Source organism: Magnolia sinica, chromosome 18 (genome assembly GCF_029962835.1).
Source record: "Magnolia sinica isolate HGM2019 chromosome 18, MsV1, whole genome shotgun sequence".
In the NCBI taxonomy this organism is placed as follows: domain Eukaryota; kingdom Viridiplantae; phylum Streptophyta; class Magnoliopsida; order Magnoliales; family Magnoliaceae; genus Magnolia; species Magnolia sinica.
The window spans coordinates 27349257-27370794 of NC_080590.1; the positions used below are offsets into that span (position 1 = coordinate 27349257).

The window sequence follows — 21538 nt, forward strand, 5'->3', positions numbered from 1 at the left end:
TGATTGATCCCCATTGTTTCCCACGGTGTGGTCCACTTGAGCTTCGGACATGATTCAATTTTGAGCTCATGACTTAAAATGAGCTGGCAAAATGGATAGATAAAATATATACATCTCAGTGGGCCCCACAGATTCCATTCACCATGGATGTTGGTGGCATTGTGGTCACCACACAATTTATTTCCCTTGCTACTGGGATATCCCCCGTGGCAAAACATGGATTGCGAGCGACTCTGATTGGAGGAAGGTCTTTTGATCGGAAGCTAGGTTGGGCCCACCATAGTGTTTGTGAGAATTCCACCCCAATTCATCCATTTTTCCTCCGTATTTTAGGGCATGAGCTAAAAAATAAGATAGATCCAAAACTCAATTGTTAGGAAACAGTGGGGACTGGACGTCCAAGGATGAATCATCTATGAGGCCACAAAATTTTTGAATTAGGATGATGTTTTTGCGTTTCAACTCTTCACACTGTAAATGACATTTACAAGGGTTGGGACGGCATATATATATATATATATATATATATATATATATATATATATATATATATATATTCTATATATATATATATATAGGGAAAAGGTACCGTGCGCTCGACCTCACGATTAGCTCCCGTGAGGTCGAGCTGTGTGGCCCCCACCGTGATGCGTGTCGACCATCTATCCCATCAGTCAGATGCACCATTCCATCGTGGGCTTAGGTCTCAAAAATCAAGTCAATCCGTGACTTGTGTGGGCCACACCACATGCAGAAGTGGAGAGGGGCCGTGCACCATTAAATATTCATAACTATTTTTTGGGCCCACCGAGATGATGTTTGCAAATCTAGCCCATCCATTATGTGTGTCCCACTTGGATGAGGGTTCAGACCAAGTTTCAGACGCATGCAAAATTCAGGTGGGCCCCACCAAGTGCTTTTATATGTTTTAACGGTGTCTTCACATGATTTTAGATGTTATGGCCCACCTGAGTTCCGTATACGACTGATTTTTGGGATATCCCATAATTTAAAGGGGACCCATCAAATGCACGGTGTTGATGGTCGACACGCATCACGGTGGAGCCCACACAGCTCGACCTCACGGGAGCTTATCGTGAGGTCAAGCGCATAGAACCTTTTCCCTCTATATATTGTTTATCTGAAGATTTTCATATGTAATTTTTTTTTTAATTTTTTTATTTTGACCCACTTCAGTTTTGGATTAGACTCACATGACTTAAGACGAACTAGTAAAATAGATGAACATAGTGAATTTCTCAAAACATCATGATGGCCCTGCTTTGCTTCCTACGGTTTAACCGTAGGAAAGCTCTGCTACAGTAGCAGGAGTTGTGAGGACCAACCGTTATGTGTTTCACAGGGCCTCATGAATAGGCTGAATGGCATATAAACATTATGGTAAGTGGTAGGAAGATTTTATCCGTGGATGTCACTATTCCTGCTGTTTCGTGTGGTGTGGTCCACTTGGGCTTTAAATCTTTATTTTTGTGCTCATGCCTTAAAATGAACTGGCCAAATAGATGATGGTGCGGCCTCACTGTGAGTACACTTTGATTGTATGTGTAGTGCGGTCAGTTTATATTTTCATATCATTTTAGGACATGGACTACAAAAAAAGAAGATCCAAATGTCAAGTGGACTATACTACAGAAATCAGCGGTGAATGAATATAAAAGTTTTGTATCAAGTTGTTATTTTATTTTTGTTTTTCTTCTACCAGTCCCCTGTGACCTTATCAATATGAGCCCATAGCCAGGACGGCACCCGTGGTTGATGGATGAGGCCGAAGCGCAACTAATCCGCTCCCTTCAACAACATGGTGAGATGAGATGGGGATGCAGATTAAGTGCTACTAGGGGTGTACCGGAACTGAGCTAGCTCGGTTAGCTCATTCGACTCAACTGGAAAAAGCTTGATTTGGCTCAATTTGAAGCTGAGTTCAAGCCAAGTTGAGCTGATTTTTTGAGCTCGAAAATGAGCTAGAGTCAAGTTCGAGCTGGCCCAGCTCGACTCGACTCAGATCCTCAACCCAACTCGAACTAAACCCAACTTGAATTGCACTCAGATCGAACCAGTTTGGTGACTCGGTTACCTTGTTATTGATGTTGCTCACCAAGTGTTTAATGAAATGACTCAACGAAGTGTGACAGATGGAAAGGAAAGTATGAGTATGAAACAAATATCCTTTTTTTCTTAATTTTTATGTTGCTTAGCAGTTGTTTGATAAAATACTGGTAAAACCATGACTGCTTTTTATTTTTATACATATAGTACGGTATTGAAGGTACAATCCATATATTTGTGAAAATACTGCACGGAAGAACTCGGCTCAAACCCAGCTCAAACTGGCCCAAGCTGTTGAGTGAATCAACCTGAGTTGGCCGGTCAGACTTCAGGACTAAGCCGAGTAGAGTTCGAGCTGGGGTCAATTAGCGGCCGAGGCGAGGTCCTACCCCAGCCTGTCCAGCGAGATAGGAACAGGTGAGGGATCTAAGTAGCCCACCGTGATTGGGTTTATCAACACCGTTCAACCACTTTTTCAAAGCAATGATAGCTGCGTCAGTGGATTGGTGCAAGATCCATGGGATTGCTATATCCGGTCTACTCGGCAGCCCCGGCCAATCCCGGATTAAACGTCCCAGTCCCTTTCGTTCCCTCGAACCAAACACGTCCCGGCAATTTTGAACAGATTAGGGTAGATTGGATGGGATTTAAAGGTAATGATGGTGAAGTCAGTGGATTGTCTTAAGATCCATGGGATTGCTATATCCTGGGATCACAATCCGGTGTCTATTTGGCACGCCTGGCCAATCTTAGGATCTATCTTCCAATCCCTTCCAATCCCATCCAATCTGCCCGGCCAAACAGGCCTTATAACAATCTGATTGGGTTTATCAACACTGTTCAACCACTTTTTCATGATAAAATTCCAAAAATGAGGTAGATCCAAAACTTCTACGCTCCCAAGAAGTTTTCAATGGCGGTGTTTAATCCCCACTGTGTGGTCCACTTGAGCCTTGAATCGGACTCATTTTTGGGCTTGTATCCTAAAAATAGATGGAAAATGGATGGACAGTGTTGATAAACCCATACTCCGTGGGATGGGCTCTTACCATCCTAATCAACGGTCAGGATTTCCTATACACGTGCCACAAAGCCTCCGCGTCAGCATTAATCTATCCGTCTCCATCCTGCTCTCCCGCTAAGATGAGACCACAACAGCAATGGCGGCAGTAGCAGCAGCACTTTCGTTTCCTCTCTCCTTTTGTATTTCCCAGGCTCACGTCTTCAGCTCAAAAAGAGCACGCCTTTACCTTCCAAGGAATAGTCCATCCATCTCCTTGCGACGAACTGAAGCATGGAAAAGACGCGACTCACCATCTGTTACTTACCCGAGAACTCTCCATGTCGATGGTTCCCTCACCACCCCAAAAGAAGAGGAGGAATTCTCCGTCTTAACGTCCATCAAGAGCTCCCATAACGATATAGTCATTATCGACACTCCCAAATCCCGTTTTCTGCTCCTCGATTCTACCCGTAACGATTCCTTCTCTCACTCTCTCTTTTAATTTTTTAGAGAAATATTTCATTTGGGTTTTTCCCGGAAATGAAAGGGTAGTTCTCTGATATTGTATGTCTACTTTGAATTGCTTCATGATAGAAGGAATTTAAAAATAAAAAATAAAAATGAAAAGAGTCGAAAATATCTTCAAAAGAATCAGAGAAAAACCCATAATTTTATTTTGCTTGATGTTTGTTTAAACATCTCAGCCAATCGTAGTAGCTGAATAAAGTGTGATAATGTTGAAATCAGGAATACAAAACCCCAATTTAAAGAAATGCAGATGAATTTTGAATATAACACGGATGCTTGGGTGAAGGTTCGAGTTTTTTATTCAGACAAGTGGGGCCAATTGTTTAGTGAGATCCAAACCGTTGATATTATGGCCACCACTGTGGATTTCCATCTGCTAAAAACTCCCCACAGAGATAAGAAAGAAAATACAAAGCACCGATTCACGTTCAATGGAAGAAATGCCAATAGGATCATCCAATCTGGGATTTTTGGTGTATGGGTCATCCACAATTAGGACCATGTTATCAAAGGTCTGGACCCAGTTATACAAACTGAGTAGATGAGAGTTTATATGGGCAGAACAGAGATGTGCATTTGCTTCTGAGTCTAACCCCACTTGTTAGGGAAAAACAATCTACCTTCCTATTGCTTGACCAGAAGTGTGTGCATTCTCATGCGTTCCCCCTCCCGTAACTAGTGAATCAAGTATTAATGTAATTGAATCGTATCTGTCATTTTCACTGTGCTCTGTGTGTTCTTTGACCTGAGTGAATTGAACTGATTTGCCATTTTGCTTGAATTCAATTTGAGAATAATTCAATTAAATTTTGTTTGAATTTGTGCCAAATTCACCGTTTGATTTGCCTGAATTTGAGCCTGAAAATTTTCCGAAGAGTTTGAGCTGTGGTTTTGAATATTTGTATTGGAGGATGAACTGGTTGTGCGCAAACACAATATAATACAGGGGGCATCGGACTGTATTGGCCGAGTATTGGTAAAGAAAAAAGGAAAATTTCAAAGAGAGAGGAAAAAAGAAGAAGAAGAAGAAGAAGAAGAAGAAGAAGAGAGGAGAAACAGAAGTATTATTTATTTGCCTTTGACATGTATTTGATAGTTTATCAGACCATTCATTGGTAAGAATGCTATCTATCGGCTTGGTCTGCTGAAACATGAGTTTATAACCTCTGAATTTGGTATTAAAACATTTGGGAATTCGAAATTCTTTGGTTGATCATTAGTTCTTATTGTAATGGGTTTTGTAATATATTTGAGGTTTTTAACCAAACATCATGGGAATCACCACAAATTATCCCAAGTTAAAATATCTGCAATTACAATCACAAATATCATGAATGCAGTAAATGAACAACATGCTGTTGCAAGTAATTACCAAATTGATGTCACAAGCTGAACAAACTGTTGGCAGACCAAAATGAGTGGATTCAATAAATTGGGAATCCCATGCAATCATGAACTGCAAGCCAAACCGAAAAGAAACTGCAAACTTGGCAACCATGAGTTAGAATTCTCCTTCAGCAAAGAGCACTAATGTACAAGTTTCGGCACAGTGATTGGAGGAAACTAATTTAAATAGAAAAGCAAGAAACAGTTATTGTTGTGAGGTTGAGTGTGAGACTGATCATGGGCTTGTCTGCTTATGCCATGCTAGGAAATCTTGTTATCTTTATACTTAATATTTTCCCTATTTTTCCTATCATTTTAGGCTGTCTTTGGTTGCACCAAATATCATGAAATTTCATTATTAACCAGTAATTTTGTGCAAAATATCATGAAATTTCATGATAGCTGGTGCAACAAAATGCAACCTTAATTAAAGATCTAAAAGTAGTTTGTAGCTTACGCCACATGCTATGTAGCTCATACTTCATGCTTTAGAGGGGTGAATGCTACTCTACATGCTATTCACTATTGAGAACACTGCTTAAAAGCAAGCTGTACTATATTCTTTTGATTGCAAGTACCGTAGTAGTTACAGATGTAGGGCTATTCTCCTCCTCTTGAAAATTGAACACTTGCCAGGCCTAACTTTCTCTTTCACTGCATTACTGCTTCTAATTCAACATATTTGGGTGCAGATAATATTCATAGCATTTATAACAAGGGACCAAAATGGACTGGTGCATATTGGGTATGGGAAGTTTCTTTTATCCCAGTCTCCCTTTCTATCTTTTTGAGGATTGCATACAGATTTGAAGTGGCACAATGTCAGTCTCTCTCTGAAATCTAGTCTCAGACATAACACAGTAAGATGAATTCTTGAAAATGGACCTTCTGGTTTGACTTGAATGGCATTAGGCATGGAAATTATTAGTTAGGACCACCTTGTGGTATTTGCTTGTCTAGACTCTGCCAGGACTGGTGACTTACCATAGCTAAATGAGTGATTGGCAAAGCATTTAGTCTATGGTTAAAAGACTGGGAGACGAGTCGCAACTCTTCCAAGTCGGGGCTGAATTGGCCCAACTCACCTGAGTCAGGGGTGACTTGTCGTATCAAACCTGACTGAGTCTGAGTCTACTTGGATGAGTCGCTCCAGACTCGTTTTAAAACCTTGATCTTGTCCTTTCTCATTCTTTCCTTCTTTTAGTTTTAGGGCTTTGTGTGTTTGATTAGTCTGAATTCAACTTGTGCTGGTACATGGCAACTCCTGAGCTGAATCCCACTGTGTTCTCTCAGTCTCATTTCAGTCTGTTTACATTGCATGTTTTTGACAAGAGTTCCTTTGTTGGCATGCCATTCACTTCAAATTCTATAATGTTGTTAACTTCATTAGTTTTCTGTAAGCAGATTTGCTGTCTTTCATAAGAATTATACGGAATTCAATCTAAGCTGAGCAGTCCTTTTTCTCATTCCATGCAGCCATGCTTCTTTATCACCCGCCCGGGGTTTGGGCTAACGGCTAGCATTGTGGGTTTGCTCCCCTCAGACATGAGTTCGATTCCCCTCCCCATACTTTACCCGATGCACGTGGTTTGCTGTTGATTGCATGCATCTGCAGGGATTAGTCTCGCCTTAAAAAAGGGGTGGGGACACCCTGTTGTCATCAAAAAATAAATAAATTTGCTTCTTGTTTATCAGTAAGGTCTATCAAAAGATTGATAGCCTCTGCAGCTCCTAAACTCATTCAAGATTATTTCTCTGCTTTCACTGTTTCCTTGAGTAACTGACAACTGCAGATGATTTCCCAGTAAAATGCTCATTAGATATTCACAGTAGCAGATTCTCAACTCTCTCCCTTTACATTCTCTCTATACTGGACGAGATTCTTAGATTCACAGCTACTGAATTGTTTTACCACTCTAGAATGGTTCTCTGCCCCTCATCGTTACTAGATTAGTTAGTTAACATCGATGAAGCTAGACAATGCGATGAAAGAAAATCTGTGTTGATTTGGTTGTTCATATATTCTGCTATCAGTGTTCTTCTGCCAAAATATTTCAACAGATTTATATTTTACATTTTAGATCAGTATGCTACTTAACAATCAACATTCCCATAGTGATGGTTTTGTCACTGATGTATTTTCTACAAATCTTTTCTCCTAGTACAGTGCTAGGATTCGTTAGCAGATATGTTTCAGGTTATTACCATGCTTGCCTGTGATTTTATCTAATCTCTTCCCCTTTCATTCTCGAAACTAACGATTCTTCCACAAAATTTGATCTTGTTTACCTGACACCTTTTACAGGACGAGTTTGCAAGTCTTCCTGCTATAGTTCCACAAGGTCCCATCGCCATCTTGGGTTTGGTAATTCAATCATATGGATTTTTGTGGGGATGTTTCTCTTGTCAAAATATACTAGAGTAGAGAAATGAGTTCTCATGGATTAAAGGCCATTAAATGCATGTTTGTGCAGGGTGGTGGTACTGCAGCTCATTTGATGCTTGATTTATGGCCTTCACTGAAACTTGAAGGCTGGGAGATTGATGAAATAGTAAGTGGAACTTCTGCTTCATATCTTTTAATAGAATCTCTTGTTCTTTATACACTTTCAGGAATTTGTTACCCAATTACTTAGTTTGGTTTTCTTGTATTCTATATAGTATGCAACATCTTTATTGTTAACTTGAATTTTCAATTAATTGCAAAGATGGTCCTTTTACGTTGGTTGCTATAAGAGATTGAATTGAGCTAGTAGAAGCATGTACCAATTCATGATTTATGTGCTGCTTTGCGACCATTTGAAAGTAATTAAAGACCCTTCCTTGTAAAGTGAGAAAGATTGAGAAATTTATACACCCCCAATGTCAAAAGTTTCTGCTGTTGAAATTTAGTTTGAATTTATCTTAAAATAATTGAATTGTTAGAGTGATTGATCCTTGTGGAAACTAATATAGCTGTTGCCTAAGTTTCACTGCCCAATGTGGGGTTTCAAAGCATTTTCACCTATCCAACATACTAATTGATTTCAGACATTTCAAGAGCTACCATTTTCAAGTATATCTTCTAATGCGTACGTTTTTCCATGGAAAAGTTCCTACTCAGAAGTATTATAGTGCTTGTAATGGTTCTGGACAAAAGGTAACTTCCCATGGGGTTGGAAACTTCCGATAATATGTGCTAATTATTTTTGAACCCTTAATGAAAAAAAAATGTATGAGAAGCTTCATGACAGCATGCTTCCTATGATATTTCTTTCATATTTAAAATTTGACTATGAAAAACCATGTGCTTAACTTCTACACAAAAGCTCAATGATGGGGGTGATGGAACTCAGTGTGACATTGCTGAGATATTTGGAAATCTTGTGATATTATCGTGAATTGTCTTGATAATGTAGCGAGACTTTCATAATATAGGGAGTTTTTTGCAAAATTACCCCTATATTGACGTAACAATATTTAAAGTTTTAACTAATTCATTATATAATTACATATTATTTTTTTGAAATTATGTAATAAATATTTTTAACTTTTTACTGTTCAATTTTTATTTATTTAACTTTTTATTTTTAATGAGATTTTGCAGATGCTGTCCCAAGAAAAACCTCAAATTTTAAAGTCTCCCGAGAAATTAAAATATATTGTCTAGCAGCCAAAACTTTGAATTCTGAGTTAATCACAAGTTCGCTACAACACTGTTAAGTTTCCTCGAAGCTGTAGTTGAAGACCCCTTTCTTCTGAAAGCTGTTTTCATTTCCCTCTTGTCTTTTAATTGGAAAGTTACATTCGAGTATTCTATGACATACATTTTCAATGCAAAATTGCTTAGCTTCCTATATAGGTACCTTTATCCTTACTGTGTGATGATTCCATCACGCTACTTGGCAGCTGCTTGATAAAGCAAGAGAATATCTTGGCCTATCCGAGCTAGAGAAGGTTAATCAAGCTGGTGGTGTTCTTAATGTTCATGTGGGGGATGCCTTTTCTCCGTCTGCTGTTGTTCCTGGAGGATTTGCTGGTATGTCTTTTTGGGGACTAGGGTCCTAGAGACATGCACTTCCTTTTGTTTTTTATGCATGTTTTCTTCATTTCCCATTAGCGTTCTGATGGTTAGTTGTAACTGGTAACAAATGTTGAGCAGCATAGTTGGTAGCAGTGTTTTTCTTGCAAATATTATCTGTTTTTGGCATGCATTTGATTTGTGCAAGTGTCTTTCAATGAACTGGCCTCTACTGTAGTTGTATTTTTTAGTGACGCGTGTCAATCGTCCAGGCATCGTGGTGGACTTGTTTTCTGATGGAAAGGTCTTACCGCAGTTGCAAGAGGTATGCCTTGCAATGTCACCAGATTTAGTTTAAAGGGCTTCTGTGCTATTGATGAACTAGTAGATGTCCATATCCATTCCTTATGGTAGCCATATATCTAAATATCATCGGCTGGCAGTACTGCAGTATGCTCTATATGTTTTCCAGCTTCCCCGGTTCTTGACCTTTCCCTTATACTTTTCAGTCTGCCATTCATCTGTTCTCTCATTTTGATGCATTCATTTATCCTCGTTCACTTTTATTGTCCATGTTTTTGTTTTCTTTTCTCATCAATTCCATTTGTTTTTTCATATATTGATGCATCTTTTTTTTTTTTGATTATTCAGTTAGGCTGTGTTTGGTAGACGCCTAAAAATGAGTTTATCTCATTCTAGTTGGTAGTAATTATGTATCAGAAATCTTGATCTCTAATTCATAATTATTGTTAACATGAACACATTTCATATTAGAAATCAACATCTCTAATACATAATTACTGTTAACTAAAATGAGATGAACTCATTTTTATGTTGGTTGTGACGCTATTTATCTTGCTTGGCTATATTTACTGAATTATTAGTTTGGCTTCTATTGGAAGCTGCAATTTAAATGCTTTTCTTTCCTTTTTCTTTATCTTTCTTTCTTTCCTTCTTTTTCCCGGTGTCACAGGTCACGACATGGTTGGAACTCAATAAAAGGCTGATGCCCCATGGCCGTATCATGGTGAACTGTGCTGGGGCTCATTCAGAAACAGCCAATATTAGTGATGGTGCCTGGGTACAGAATTCTACTATTAAAGCATTATGCAAAGCATTTCCTGGAAATGTATGTCACTGCTTGCCTTTCTTCTATTTAATTCAGAACCAATATTGTATTTTTGTTCAACCTCAACCATGGCATAGGTGGGCTTGGCTTTCAGTAATCAAGGGCATTGTTCTAGTGGGCCCTGCCACGAAACGGGTGTCCAATATCTCCCCTATCAGATGTAAAGTTGCATCCAACGGGACACCTTTAGGGCCCATTTAGAATAATGGGAGTCCACGGTAAAGTAAAGCAAAATCACAATAATCGTGAATACATTTCCGTCTCCCATAAATTACTAAAAAGGAATTGTAATTGCCTTGTTTGGAAAGGAGATTGAAACACCGATTTTACCAAGTAATGCATTTTCCCCAGGTTGGATCATACAAAGTCATCGTTCATGAGTAAAAAAATGACGTGGTGCACTGTGGCTCCCTACTGCTGCTATCCTATTCTCATTTTTGGATTGCGAGGTGAATGTATAGAATACCACTTACGATAATGAACACTCTGCCCACATAAGCCACAGAACAGACGATTTCCACTAGTTGGAGCAAACAGACATTTGAAAGCAGTACTCATTTGTGCACTTCTTAGTTGATCTGATTAACCAAACACAGATCAGTAAGTCCTTTGCTTCAGTGACACATGAACCTCACCTGATTGAACAGTAGCAACCCAAAATACCATTTCATGAAACAACAACACACAAGCATCCACAAAGAAACATTCAGTTCCATCATTTGAAAAACAAGAACTGAACATAACAGTGTATGAAACACTAACGCACAAGCTGACTGATAACCATCCAAAAGATGCAGACAAAACAAACTTAGGGGCCACGTCACTCCTCTTCAAGTAGCTGTGGGGTTGCATGTCAGGCCTTTGATTTAACATGTGTTTTGGAGAGGATAAACCAAGTGCAAAAGCAGAACCATATCACTGAAGGGGAGAGAGACATCTCTGTCATGAAGAGAGGAAATCAGGAGAAAACCCCATTCTGGTTAGGGTATGCTAACCTTTGTGTTAGGTAGATTCAAATGGTAAGGGTTGAAGGAGGGCTGTGGTGCATGGAATGAGGTAGACATACATTTTATGTGAGGAGACGTATGGTCGACTCATGCAGGAGAGGATGAAATTGGATTCGATGGAATGTCCAAGCCTTTTCAACTGGCAACACAGCAGTCGAAGGTGGCGCAGGATTACAGCGTTTACAGCTGCAATCCAACCGACGGTGTCATCCATTTATGATGCTTTTACTTTAATTTACTGTGGAATCCGAGTGTCCAAACAGGCCCTTAGGATCATGAGATGGGAAAGATTTTTTGGAATATCTCCTACTGACCATGAGACCACCGTATGAACATTATAGATCACAGAAGAAGTGGGCCCCATATGTACAGGTTTTGGGTTGAACAATTTCTTTGATCAAACAATGTATATTTTCTCTATTTTGTACCTCAATAATGACAGCTTCATGAATATCATTTGTGTCATCACCATAGTTCACAAACCCAGACTAGGACTCGGTCTGTCAACAGGTTGGGTGAGTTGTGGTGACTAGGTGGGTTTGAAAAACTAATTTTTTAAATTATATAATATATAAATAATCATATTCTTCTCCTTCTTCCTTTTCCTCCTTATCCGGCTGAGTTGATTTGCTTGAGTCCTGAGTTGACTCGCTAAGTTAGCCTTGAGTCAGGTGAGTCAAAACCAAGTCAGATGCAACCGGTTGCATCTCAACCCTGTCAACCGGTTAGTGACCGTCCAAGTAGACTTGCCCGAGTACCAGTTGGCTCCTCGGGTTGGCAAATTAGATAATCACCTATAAGAACTCGTACTGTTTCAAGGACATTGCCAGCAATTTACCTTCAGCTCCAACTGTTTTCTCTTGCTCATTCATGCAGTGACACGAGATTGGGTGCAGCCAAGCTAATAGTTAAGAGTTGCAAATGGTCTTCCTGTGTCACTCTTGAATTGGTGTCGGAAGTCCATGTTGAAACATTTTCGATAAGCTATTTTTTTCATCTCATATTACAAGAGGAAATCCGTTCCTCAATGGATCCCCATCTTGAATGGGTGTCTTTGAACCTTTTCTTCTCTATTAACAGGTATTTTTTTATCCCTCAATTGATATCATCTGTGAAAGAGAAAACAAAAGTGATCTATATTAAAAGAAGGGTCGGGACGCTCTTACTACATTAAAGCTCCCAGGTTCAGAAGGCGCTACATTAGCGTACACATGCCACTCTAGACTAGATGACTTGAAACCCTTTATATAGATAGGAGTTGCAACCCACTTCCGCACAAGTCTCCGTTGTGGAACTAAACTCCCAAGACAATAAACATAAAGAAGGTTGAATTTGTATTCTAAACACTCCCCCTTAAACTCATTATGGTCGGGTTCAAGATCTTCAGTTTCAGTTAGTCTTTAGGTTGAGCTTTCAACTTCCATTAGATCTTTTCTTGAAATAGTAGGCCATAACCCAACTCGGCCACCTTAACAAGCAAACTCCTTTTGAAGACACAAGTGCAATCCTACACTACAGCATAGTTGAAAAACTTGAAAGTTCTACCTGACTCTAATGTAGCCGGATTGGGTTGACTCGAAGACTCAGACGATTCTTTACTGGACTCGACTCGTAATCAAATTGATATTATTTATAAATATTTTAAACAGTGATATATAGATAAACTTTATAAATAATGGAAGAAGAAGCATGTAGCGCTTGGCTTGTTGGTTAGGGATGTCGCCCTCTCTGCTATAGGTCTCAGATTCAAAATCACTCATTACCTTGTTATATAAAGCTCAGTTCAAGCAAGTGGCTCACTTCTAGTTGAGTCGAGTTGACTCAATGATCATGCCAAGTCATGCTCAAAGGCGATTTTCAGGGTATCTCAGCTTGAAATCTCATTGAGTTGAATCGACCCAGCTGATTTTAGAGTCGAGTCACAGAGTTCTAGAACTATGCATGACAAGTGAGTGAACTGCACTAACAAAAGCTGAGAGGGGTCCTACACCCACAGCAGCATGTAAAGAAATGAGCTATACTGCACGGTAACCTTGAAGTTAATGTTCATGTTCTGAAATATGGTTGATTGCAGTTAAGCTGGAAGAGAATGACCGAAGGAGAAGGTGAAAACTTTCTTGCACTCACAGGACCGACACCAGATTTGAATGCGTGGTCGATGGCCGTCCCTGGCCCATTAAGCTCGAATGTAACACATTGGAGACCTTGCCAACTTGCAGGATAGATTGTGCCCATGGTCAGAAAAGTTTAGTTTAAGACAATTCACCGTCAGGTTGCTCTTTTTAACTCTGGTTTTCTGTGAATTATTATTTTTTTTCATTATGGAACCATCACTGCTAAACAATTTTACAATGTCCAGTGGCACAAGTCCGGATGCATGTGAATGTTGGGTCCCACCATTATGACGTCTGAAATTTGAGCTGCAACGAATGACTTCATTCTCCAAAGTGAGTTTATGAATGTTCGAACTTATTATTTTCTGATAGAGCTTGTATCTGACTCAGTTAGCAGGCACTATTTTTTACTATACATGTGGTACACATGTATGAGATCAAGGGAGTTTGTCCGCTGGGCCCCAGCAGATGGTCCATTTCACAAAGAAAGCACAGCGTTCTCACGATTGTAGCCACCAAAGAGGGCTTCTTTTGAATATGGTTAGCCGACATTGAAGGGGCCGGCAATGGGCGGGGTAGCTAACCTGACTCAACAAGCCTGGCTTTGGCGTTGCATGCATGAGGGTTGTGCTTGGACTCGAAGGTCATTTTAGCTCGACCGGGCCAGGTCCCGCCTAGCCTGACCTGACTTTATGTTTGCATGTGTTTTCCTACAAATATGCTATTCCAATCCTTGGTTAGGCAGCACATCCATCTTGAATGCAAATTGTTAGTTTCATTCTTGTAAAATGTCTATTTCTTTGTGCATGCATGGCCCACTTGATCAATGGATGGGGTAGGAACATTCAAGTAGGAAATAGGGATTTTATCACTTTTCAGTCCAGTCCAGGCCAGGCCCCACCATTTTTTAGGCTTGGACTTGGGCCTGCTGTGAGTGTTTTGGCACCCACCCCATTACCACCCCTAGGAAAAATTCTAATCAGTGTCTAGGATTACGTGAATCGTGTGCTTTCTGTGGTAAAGCTCATCCATGTCAATGCCTAGCAGATGAACGGTCCGGATCTCGTACATGTATGTCAAGTGTGCAGATATAGGGTGATTGATATCTGACTTGGAAATAAGCATTTACCACCTTCCACTCTCTCTCTCTCTCTCTCTCTCTCTCTCTCTCTCTCTCTGTTGAACTGATTTTCTCGTTTCTTTCTGTTTGTTGAGCAGCTGGTGGCGTATCTGTAATCTGGGGATCCTAACTTCCAAGCATTGGCCTCTCTTTGTAGCCGTCGGATTTATGGTCACCTGATCAAAATGGTTCCTCGGAGACACGTAACTAAGAAAATGGAGTCGTTGGAATGGACTATTCATATCGATTATTGGACACTTGATCCAAAGTGTTCATTTTTGCATGATTTTGATTGGATGCTAGAACTCCTTCCACGTGTGAATTTCTCATGGTGGCTCAAGAAAAGTAGGGCGAACCTAGTGGACGGTACAGATTGATGATTCGACCCTCCACATGTCCGAAAGCAGTGGGCACTTTAGATCATGGTTTGTTTTTATGCGTTTCACATCTTCCAAGATAATTTTTTTTTAAAAAAATAATAATAATAAATCCAAGATAATTTGATTAACACGTGGATCATCAACTCAAAGCCAACCATCCAGATTGTGGGACCCACTGGTGTAGGTCATCATCCAAAAGTCAGATTGAGTGAACTATCCTGACCTTTAATTGATGGCCATTTGTTATTTTTAATTCTGTTTGATGAATATTTCCCATTTAAACTAATGAGCTGGCTACAAAAACAAGCGGGTGCATGAAATCATCTAAGCCAGTGTAAGTTTTCAGTTTGCATGCCATCTAAATCAGGACAGATAGTTTGAACAGCTTACCTGTATGGAAGCCAGGCTTACCACCAGAAGTCTCGATTCATTATAAAATGTGAGTTGATTGGAAAGCGGTGATATAAACGAAATTGCTGTAAGACTGCAATGGGAAAGTGATAGATTTATGAGAAATCATTTTGAATTTCCTTTATGTAATCCACAAATGCCGGTAATCACACAAGTAGGACGCTGCTCTCCCACCTTTCATGGGCGGTGTTTGGTCCCTCCACATTCAAAATTGGCTTTGAAAACATAGAATATGAAAACCCAGCTTTTATAGTTGCTATGCTAACTTCCATTAATGGACCATGTGTCTAGTTTTAAGAGAAAACTGAGGTGGAGGGAATAAAATAAAATTTAAAAATATTTTATTTAAAAGGAAATGTTCACCTTCCGACCATTTTAATTTTTAGGTGAGAACCTCTGAGTAACTTTTGTACACGTCATGGGCACAAAATTCGAATAGGCCACGTGATGTGGCACCTCGTGAAACCTTTGGGAACAAACTTTTAGCTTTAACCAAAACGCTGGTGGGCCATAGTAAAGAGAGGCAAATCAAGGGTTGCTATGGCCCGTCGGAGCACCCCTAGACACCTTTGTATACGTGTAATGGACACAAAATCCAAGTGGTCCATGTGATGTGGCATCTCATGAAACTCTTAGGGCCCAACTTTCAGCTAGATCCAAAATTCTGATGGGCCATAGCAAAGAGATGCAAATCAAGGGAGAAAATTGTTTTCTTTTGCCATGGTTCACTAGAGTTTTGGATCAAGTTGAAAGTTAGGCCTTAGGGGTTTGATCGGGTGCCACATCACATGAACCGTTCGGATTTTGTGTCCATGACATGTATGCAAAAGTGTGGCACGGGTGCTCACGTAAAAAGATGTGCCGGTGATCATCTCTATATATAATATATTTAAAGCTACACAACTGGTACATAAAAATAAAAAGTCAACTTGGCTTTAAAAAGTAAAATAACAAAATAATAATAATTTAAGTCGTAGTAAGACTTAGATCAAGTTTACCTGAACTTTTTCACAAAAAAGCATTAAAAAAAAAAAAATCTGAAATGGTCGTAACCATTGATGACCAACAACAAAGAAAATTGGGGCAATGGAGGTGTCAGGCGTGGGTTCTGAATTATGTTATAAACGGGCATAGAACTCAGCACAGACTGAACATTGCTCAATGTTGCTTTAGATGAGACCTGATTATACAATGGGCTCATGTCTGGCTGTGACCATGTTTTGACCATTCATACGAGTCCTATCTTATCTGACTCACTTGGGTCTACTCAGTTTTGGATTTGTACATGTGTGGCTATGACCATGTTTGATTACTCATACAAGTCCTTTATATGACTCACTTGGGTCGACTCAGTTTCAGTTATGAATGGGTTAAGTCAGTACCATGGCCAAAATGCCCTCAGCCTCAGACAATACATGGAACCTCGGTGGGTTGCAGCGTTTCTAACATGGTTAGCCCAAGGGACACAGACAATAGCCCGATAGACTTTCGAATGCTTTACATAAGAGGGTTAGTGGGTGAACGGTCTAGATCATGCTTACATGAGGTCTTCAATCATATTAACCTATTCAAGTTCCCATTTAAATTGATTTCCGGTATCTAACCGCTCAACAACTCTTCTAATTAACAAATGTGGTCATTGCTTACATATTGGATGCATTACTTTCATACACATGTCAGCAATCAACATCCCCCATCCGGTGGAGCCATTTGGATGGATGACAGTCCAAATACACAAACGTTGGATAATCCTAGAAATTGATGGACTTCTGTAAATGTATACCATTTTCCATTTTTAACTGTTGGTTCACGGCTCTCCCTTTCGATGGTTAGAATCATCCAATCAGGATGAGTTTTGAACCATTTATCCATCCTCGCTAAGCCCTAATAGATGGACGAATTAGATCATCTGACAGCACGTTGCATAATGTATAGTGGCAACAAGGATCAGTATAAGACCCATCCCAGTTCCCAACTCATGGGACCCGGTTCGACCTCAACAATCACATAAACTAATCAAACCACAAACAATGCCCCATCCAACGCATGCAGAACAGTAGGAAAGAGGTAGTGGAAGAGTTTTTAAATTCAAGGTATTCATTTCGTACCAGTGGGCCCGTTGTTCATTGATCTACTTTTGAACGGCTCCAACAACGTCGCCCATCTAGCCGACCATGAGACTACAAGACAGCTCTTGTACAAAACCCATAAAAGAAGGTGAGAGCCAAAGTCAAGTCAATAACACACCAGTCAGATCACCTATCATAGCTTCCCAATCTCAACAATAACATGGTAAAACACACAAACATCAAATAAACAAGCAATCCCATTCTCAGAAGGAATCTATAAATACTGACAATTTGCATTCACCCCAAACAAGAAAAAGAAAAAACCAGCACTAGCTCAAACACAAGCTATAGAAGCAAGTGCTGTATTTGAATCTATACTTTCCAAAGTTCATTTGCTGGAATGAAGATGGGCAAGGCCTGGGCCTGGTTTTCATTGTTAGCCATGGTCATCATGGTTTGTGGGTCTCAGGCTCAAGACACATCCTGCCTGACACAGCTTGTTCCTTGCTTGAGCTACCTCAATTCAACGTCAACCACCCCACCGAGCAGCTGCTGCAACCCGCTGAAATCAGTGATCCAATCCAACCCACAATGCCTTTGCAGCATGATTACCAGCAATGCGGGGGGCACGCTGGGCGGTGCCATCAATATGACCCAGGCTCTACTCCTGCCAGCTCGGTGCGGAGAGAGTGTAAATGCTTCGTCTTGTAACACAGGTAAGCATATCTTGATTTCTATTTTCTTAGTCACTGCTGGGCAATCCTAAGCATGGTTCAAAACCAAGAAACTCAAGTAGAAACTCCATCTGGTTGAGTTGAGCTGAAGAGAACTCACCTTGATTCCAAAGTAAATACTCAATAATTGCTAATATTTCTGAATAAAAAGTGTAGTTTGGCAGACTGGAAAATTACACTGATGGAAATGGTAAAAAGTGTAGTTTGGCAACCAGATCACGCCGGTAAACAATGGTAAAAGCACAATAATTATGAGAGGTGAAATTCATAAACCAATTTCTAAGCCAAAACTCTGTGGGGCCCTCCATTATATATTTGTTATATCTAAACTGTCCATTCATTTTGTTCCGATCATTTTACGGCATGAACCCGAAAATTAGGCAGATCCAAAGCTCAACTGGACCACACCATAGAAAACAGTGGTTTCTATGGTGTGCTCCAGTTGAGCTTTGGATCTGCTTAATTTTTGGGCTCATGCCCTAAAATGATCTGGCAAGTTGAATGGATGGCCTCGGTAAACACAGATCATGGTGAAGTCCACACAATTTTGCCACCTGTCAACATCATATCATAGGAAAATTAAAAAGTAATAGTTATCACTTATTTACCCCAAATTCCATGTAATTACCACAAATCAAACAGGCCCTAAAGTGGGCGGTGCCATCAATACCAGTTTTCTTCTTCTTCTTTTTTTTTAAAAAAAAAATTCTTTGAGAATAAAGAAACATATACCAGTTGGAATCCACTTCTAGCTAAAAGCCTATTTTTGGATTCCTAGCCAGGGGGTGGCTTGCAAAGTCCAAGGAAATGAAATGGCTTGCAAAGTCCAAGGAAATGAATTTCCTCCCAATGGTTTTATTCATTCATTTATTTATTTATTTATTATTATTATTTTACAAATAAATAGACCTGCGCATAGTTTCTCAATTCCATAGAATTACATTCCTAGTACCAAAACATGACTGGTAGAATTTGTTTCAGGAAGCAAATTCTTAAGTAACTTGTAAATTCCAGGTCGCCAAATGACCCCTTCGAGAAAACCTAGATTACTCAGAAAAACTCAACTCAACTCAAATCGCGCAAGCTTGTCTCAGAAAATTGGGGGCTAATGCACAGCTTTTCCTAAATTGGTAAATAAATAAATGATGTGATGTGTATGTCTCCTGCAGGTTCTCCCGGATCTCCCACTGGATCTCCCACCAACGGTTTCCTCGGATCTCCCACTACTGTGCCAAGTTCCGCAAGCAGGTTTTCGTTTGTGAACATGCTGCTCGCTGCTGGCTTACCATTGATCATACAAATCATATGGGCATGAAACATATTTCTTGTGTTAATTGCCTGATAGTTTTGTGATCCCTATTAGGGACTTGGATTTTTTTTCTTTGTTCGATGTGTCATGCCTGTAGAGCCTCTATTATTGCTGAATAAAGGTTGATCCTAGTTTTGATTTTTAAGAGACTTGCTAGATGTTTTTTTTTAATGCCATAGTAGAAGAGAAGCCTCTGAATCTGTTCATCTGATTGAGTAAATTAAGTCATAGCCTAGTATGATGCAGGCACTAGGCAACAAGCTGTCCATGTGTGTCCCATGTCAAGGAGGGTCAAAGTTTGTATGGTGGACCCACGGTTGATGGTTGATTGGGTAGTGAGGGAAGGTGGTTCCCACCTGTATCATCGATGGGTTGTGCAAAAAAATGGTTTTTCTCTTATGAAAGCCGTACATATGGATCAGGGTACGAGAGAGTTAATAAAAGCCTGCTTGAGGCCTCGATGTGAGGCCTAGAGGGCAGCCTTACCAACCTTCCACAAGGAGAATTCCCTCATCTCCAAGCGGAAACCCCCAACCTCGCCTCTAGAGCACACCAACCAATTACTCAAGCGTGGTTGGAGTAACCACATGGTCCCCTGCGGGCGTGTATTGTCAACACATTCTGTGAGCAAGAGAACCTCTCTCAAAATTAAACGAGTAAGAGATACTCATTGAACATCTCTAAGCATTATTTAATACCTCCTCTATCATACCGTCTCCTGAAACGACATAAAAAGCAGTAAACACCACACATAAGACAAACATCAGAAAGTACTAGTACATCCACAAACAAGAAGTGCATGTACAATGCAAGGGTTAAAAAAAAAATAAAAATAAAATAAAAACTCAGCTTACAGAATAACAGAAGTTACAGAGGTCCACACAGACTCTTACATCTCTTTATCCCGTTAACATTTATGTGCAAAACGTTGCCGATGTCCTAGCGAGAGACCTCAAAACGTGACCAGGATTAGATCCTATCTTGCAGATAGGCTTGAGATAAACACAGCCAATGCACAAACAGAAAGACCCAGTAAAGGCCCTGCAGGAATTAATTTACGAGTCGCTGCCAAGCGTATACCTGAAAGAGGCAACAAATGAGCAAAAGGTGGGATGTGGATTTTATTAGATCCTTAGAATTGCTAAGGGTGAGTTTGGATGCACCCTAAATTGCAGGTGGGTTCGATATTTTGGCGGAACAGATAAACGTATGTATCACTTAGTGTTTGTGGCAGCTGGTAAAACCAGAGCCATAGCATGTGGGATGAAGTTTCTTCAACTTCTCTGCCTCAAATCAATACCAGTTGCATTTCAGGCCCTACCTGATATACAAGGGCTACAAATTTGGGCAGAAAAGCATCACATACACTGCCTTTCTAGAATCGCCAAATGCACTTCCAAGATATCTAATGTGGAATCAACTTGCATTCTCATGAATACGTTTATGGCATTAGAAATGGTGAGTGTCCAGATGAACAATAAAAGCATACCGAATACAGAAGAAAAGATGAAGGCAGATCCAAATCCAAGGGCATCACCAAGGTCTTTTGTCTCAGGCACTTGCATAAGAAAATAAGCCGACACAAGCACACAAAATTTCCATTAAAACAGTGAATTTATAGCCAAGCAGCCTTTGTCCAAAAGGGAGGTAGAAAATACTTCCTATCTTACGAAAGAACCAGTCGGGAGTTAGCACAAATACTACTTCCAAGCAAGTGAAAGGGAGACACATTTCAACTTCAATGCTTTCCGACAACCAAATATCACAACAAAAACGGGACGCAAAATCCAAACATTTGTAGAACAAATTGGAATGAATACCGTTGGATGTAAATATTGAGTCAAAAGTTTTCATTTAGGTTCGAGTTTCTCAATCATGGTTTTGGTTCCTTAACCAGAACTTGCCCATCAAAGGATGTAAAAATAAATACAAAGTGCCTTGATGGAATTTCCACCAAATACGGATGAAAGCATGTGTACCCCGTGCAGAGTTGGATGGGATCAGGGTATAATGATGGCCGTAACAGTCACCTGATCAAAATGGTTCCTCGGAGACACGTTACTAAGAAAATGGAGTCTTTGGAATGGACTATTCATATCGACTATTGGACACTTGATCCAAAGTGAACATTATTGCATGATTTTGATTGGATGCTAGAACTCCTTCCACGTGTGAATTTCTCATGGTGGCCCAAGAAAAGTAGGGCGAACCTAGTGGACGGTACAGATTGATGATTTGACCCTCCACATGTCCGAAAGCAGTGGGCACTTTAGATCATGTT

General features: G+C 40.0%; 2 protein-coding genes and 1 long non-coding RNA gene across 8 annotated transcripts; 2 read left to right on the forward strand and 1 right to left on the reverse strand.

The window, feature by feature from the left end:
- The first annotated feature begins 3145 nt into the window (after positions 1-3145).
- LOC131232589 (uncharacterized) lies at positions 3146-14818 on the forward strand. 5 transcript variants are annotated; one of them, XR_009164891.1, is made up of 9 exons: positions 3146-3540; positions 5677-5729; positions 7290-7349; positions 7459-7536; positions 8873-9002; positions 9257-9309; positions 9958-10065; positions 10191-10713; positions 13195-13334. XR_009164891.1 is itself a non-coding variant. In XM_058228928.1 (9 exons), exons 1-8 carry the CDS (start codon positions 3228-3230, stop codon positions 13342-13344), a joined length of 945 nt encoding a protein of 314 aa, XP_058084911.1. In that variant the 5' UTR covers positions 3157-3227; the 3' UTR covers positions 13345-13392; positions 13480-14818. The 5 variants fall into 5 exon arrangements, 4 of the variants coding, with proteins under 4 accessions (XP_058084911.1, XP_058084912.1, XP_058084910.1 ...); XM_058228928.1 differs by lacking the exon at positions 10191-10713 and adding an exon at positions 13480-14818 and having other exon boundaries at positions 3157-3540; positions 13195-13392; XM_058228927.1 differs by lacking the exon at positions 10191-10713 and adding an exon at positions 13480-14818 and having other exon boundaries at positions 3182-3540; positions 9958-10113; positions 13195-13392.
- A 2629-nt stretch (positions 14819-17447) lies between these two features.
- On the forward strand, positions 17448-19478 carry LOC131232591 (non-specific lipid transfer protein GPI-anchored 30-like). Its single transcript, XM_058228932.1, has 3 exons — positions 17448-17930; positions 18164-18179; positions 19173-19478. Exons 1-3 carry the CDS (start codon positions 17615-17617, stop codon positions 19261-19263), a joined length of 423 nt encoding a protein of 140 aa, XP_058084915.1. The 5' UTR covers positions 17448-17614; the 3' UTR covers positions 19264-19478.
- A 436-nt stretch (positions 19479-19914) lies between these two features.
- Positions 19915-21275, reverse strand: LOC131232592 (uncharacterized). Of its 2 annotated transcripts, XR_009164893.1 has the most exons (3): positions 20747-21195; positions 20112-20337; positions 19915-19975 (listed from the first exon to the last, which is right to left on the reverse strand). It is a non-coding gene; the product is annotated as an uncharacterized LOC131232592 (long non-coding RNA). The 2 variants fall into 2 exon arrangements; XR_009164892.1 differs by lacking the exon at positions 19915-19975 and having other exon boundaries at positions 19989-20337; positions 20747-21275.
- Between the last annotated feature and the right edge of the window lie 263 nt (positions 21276-21538).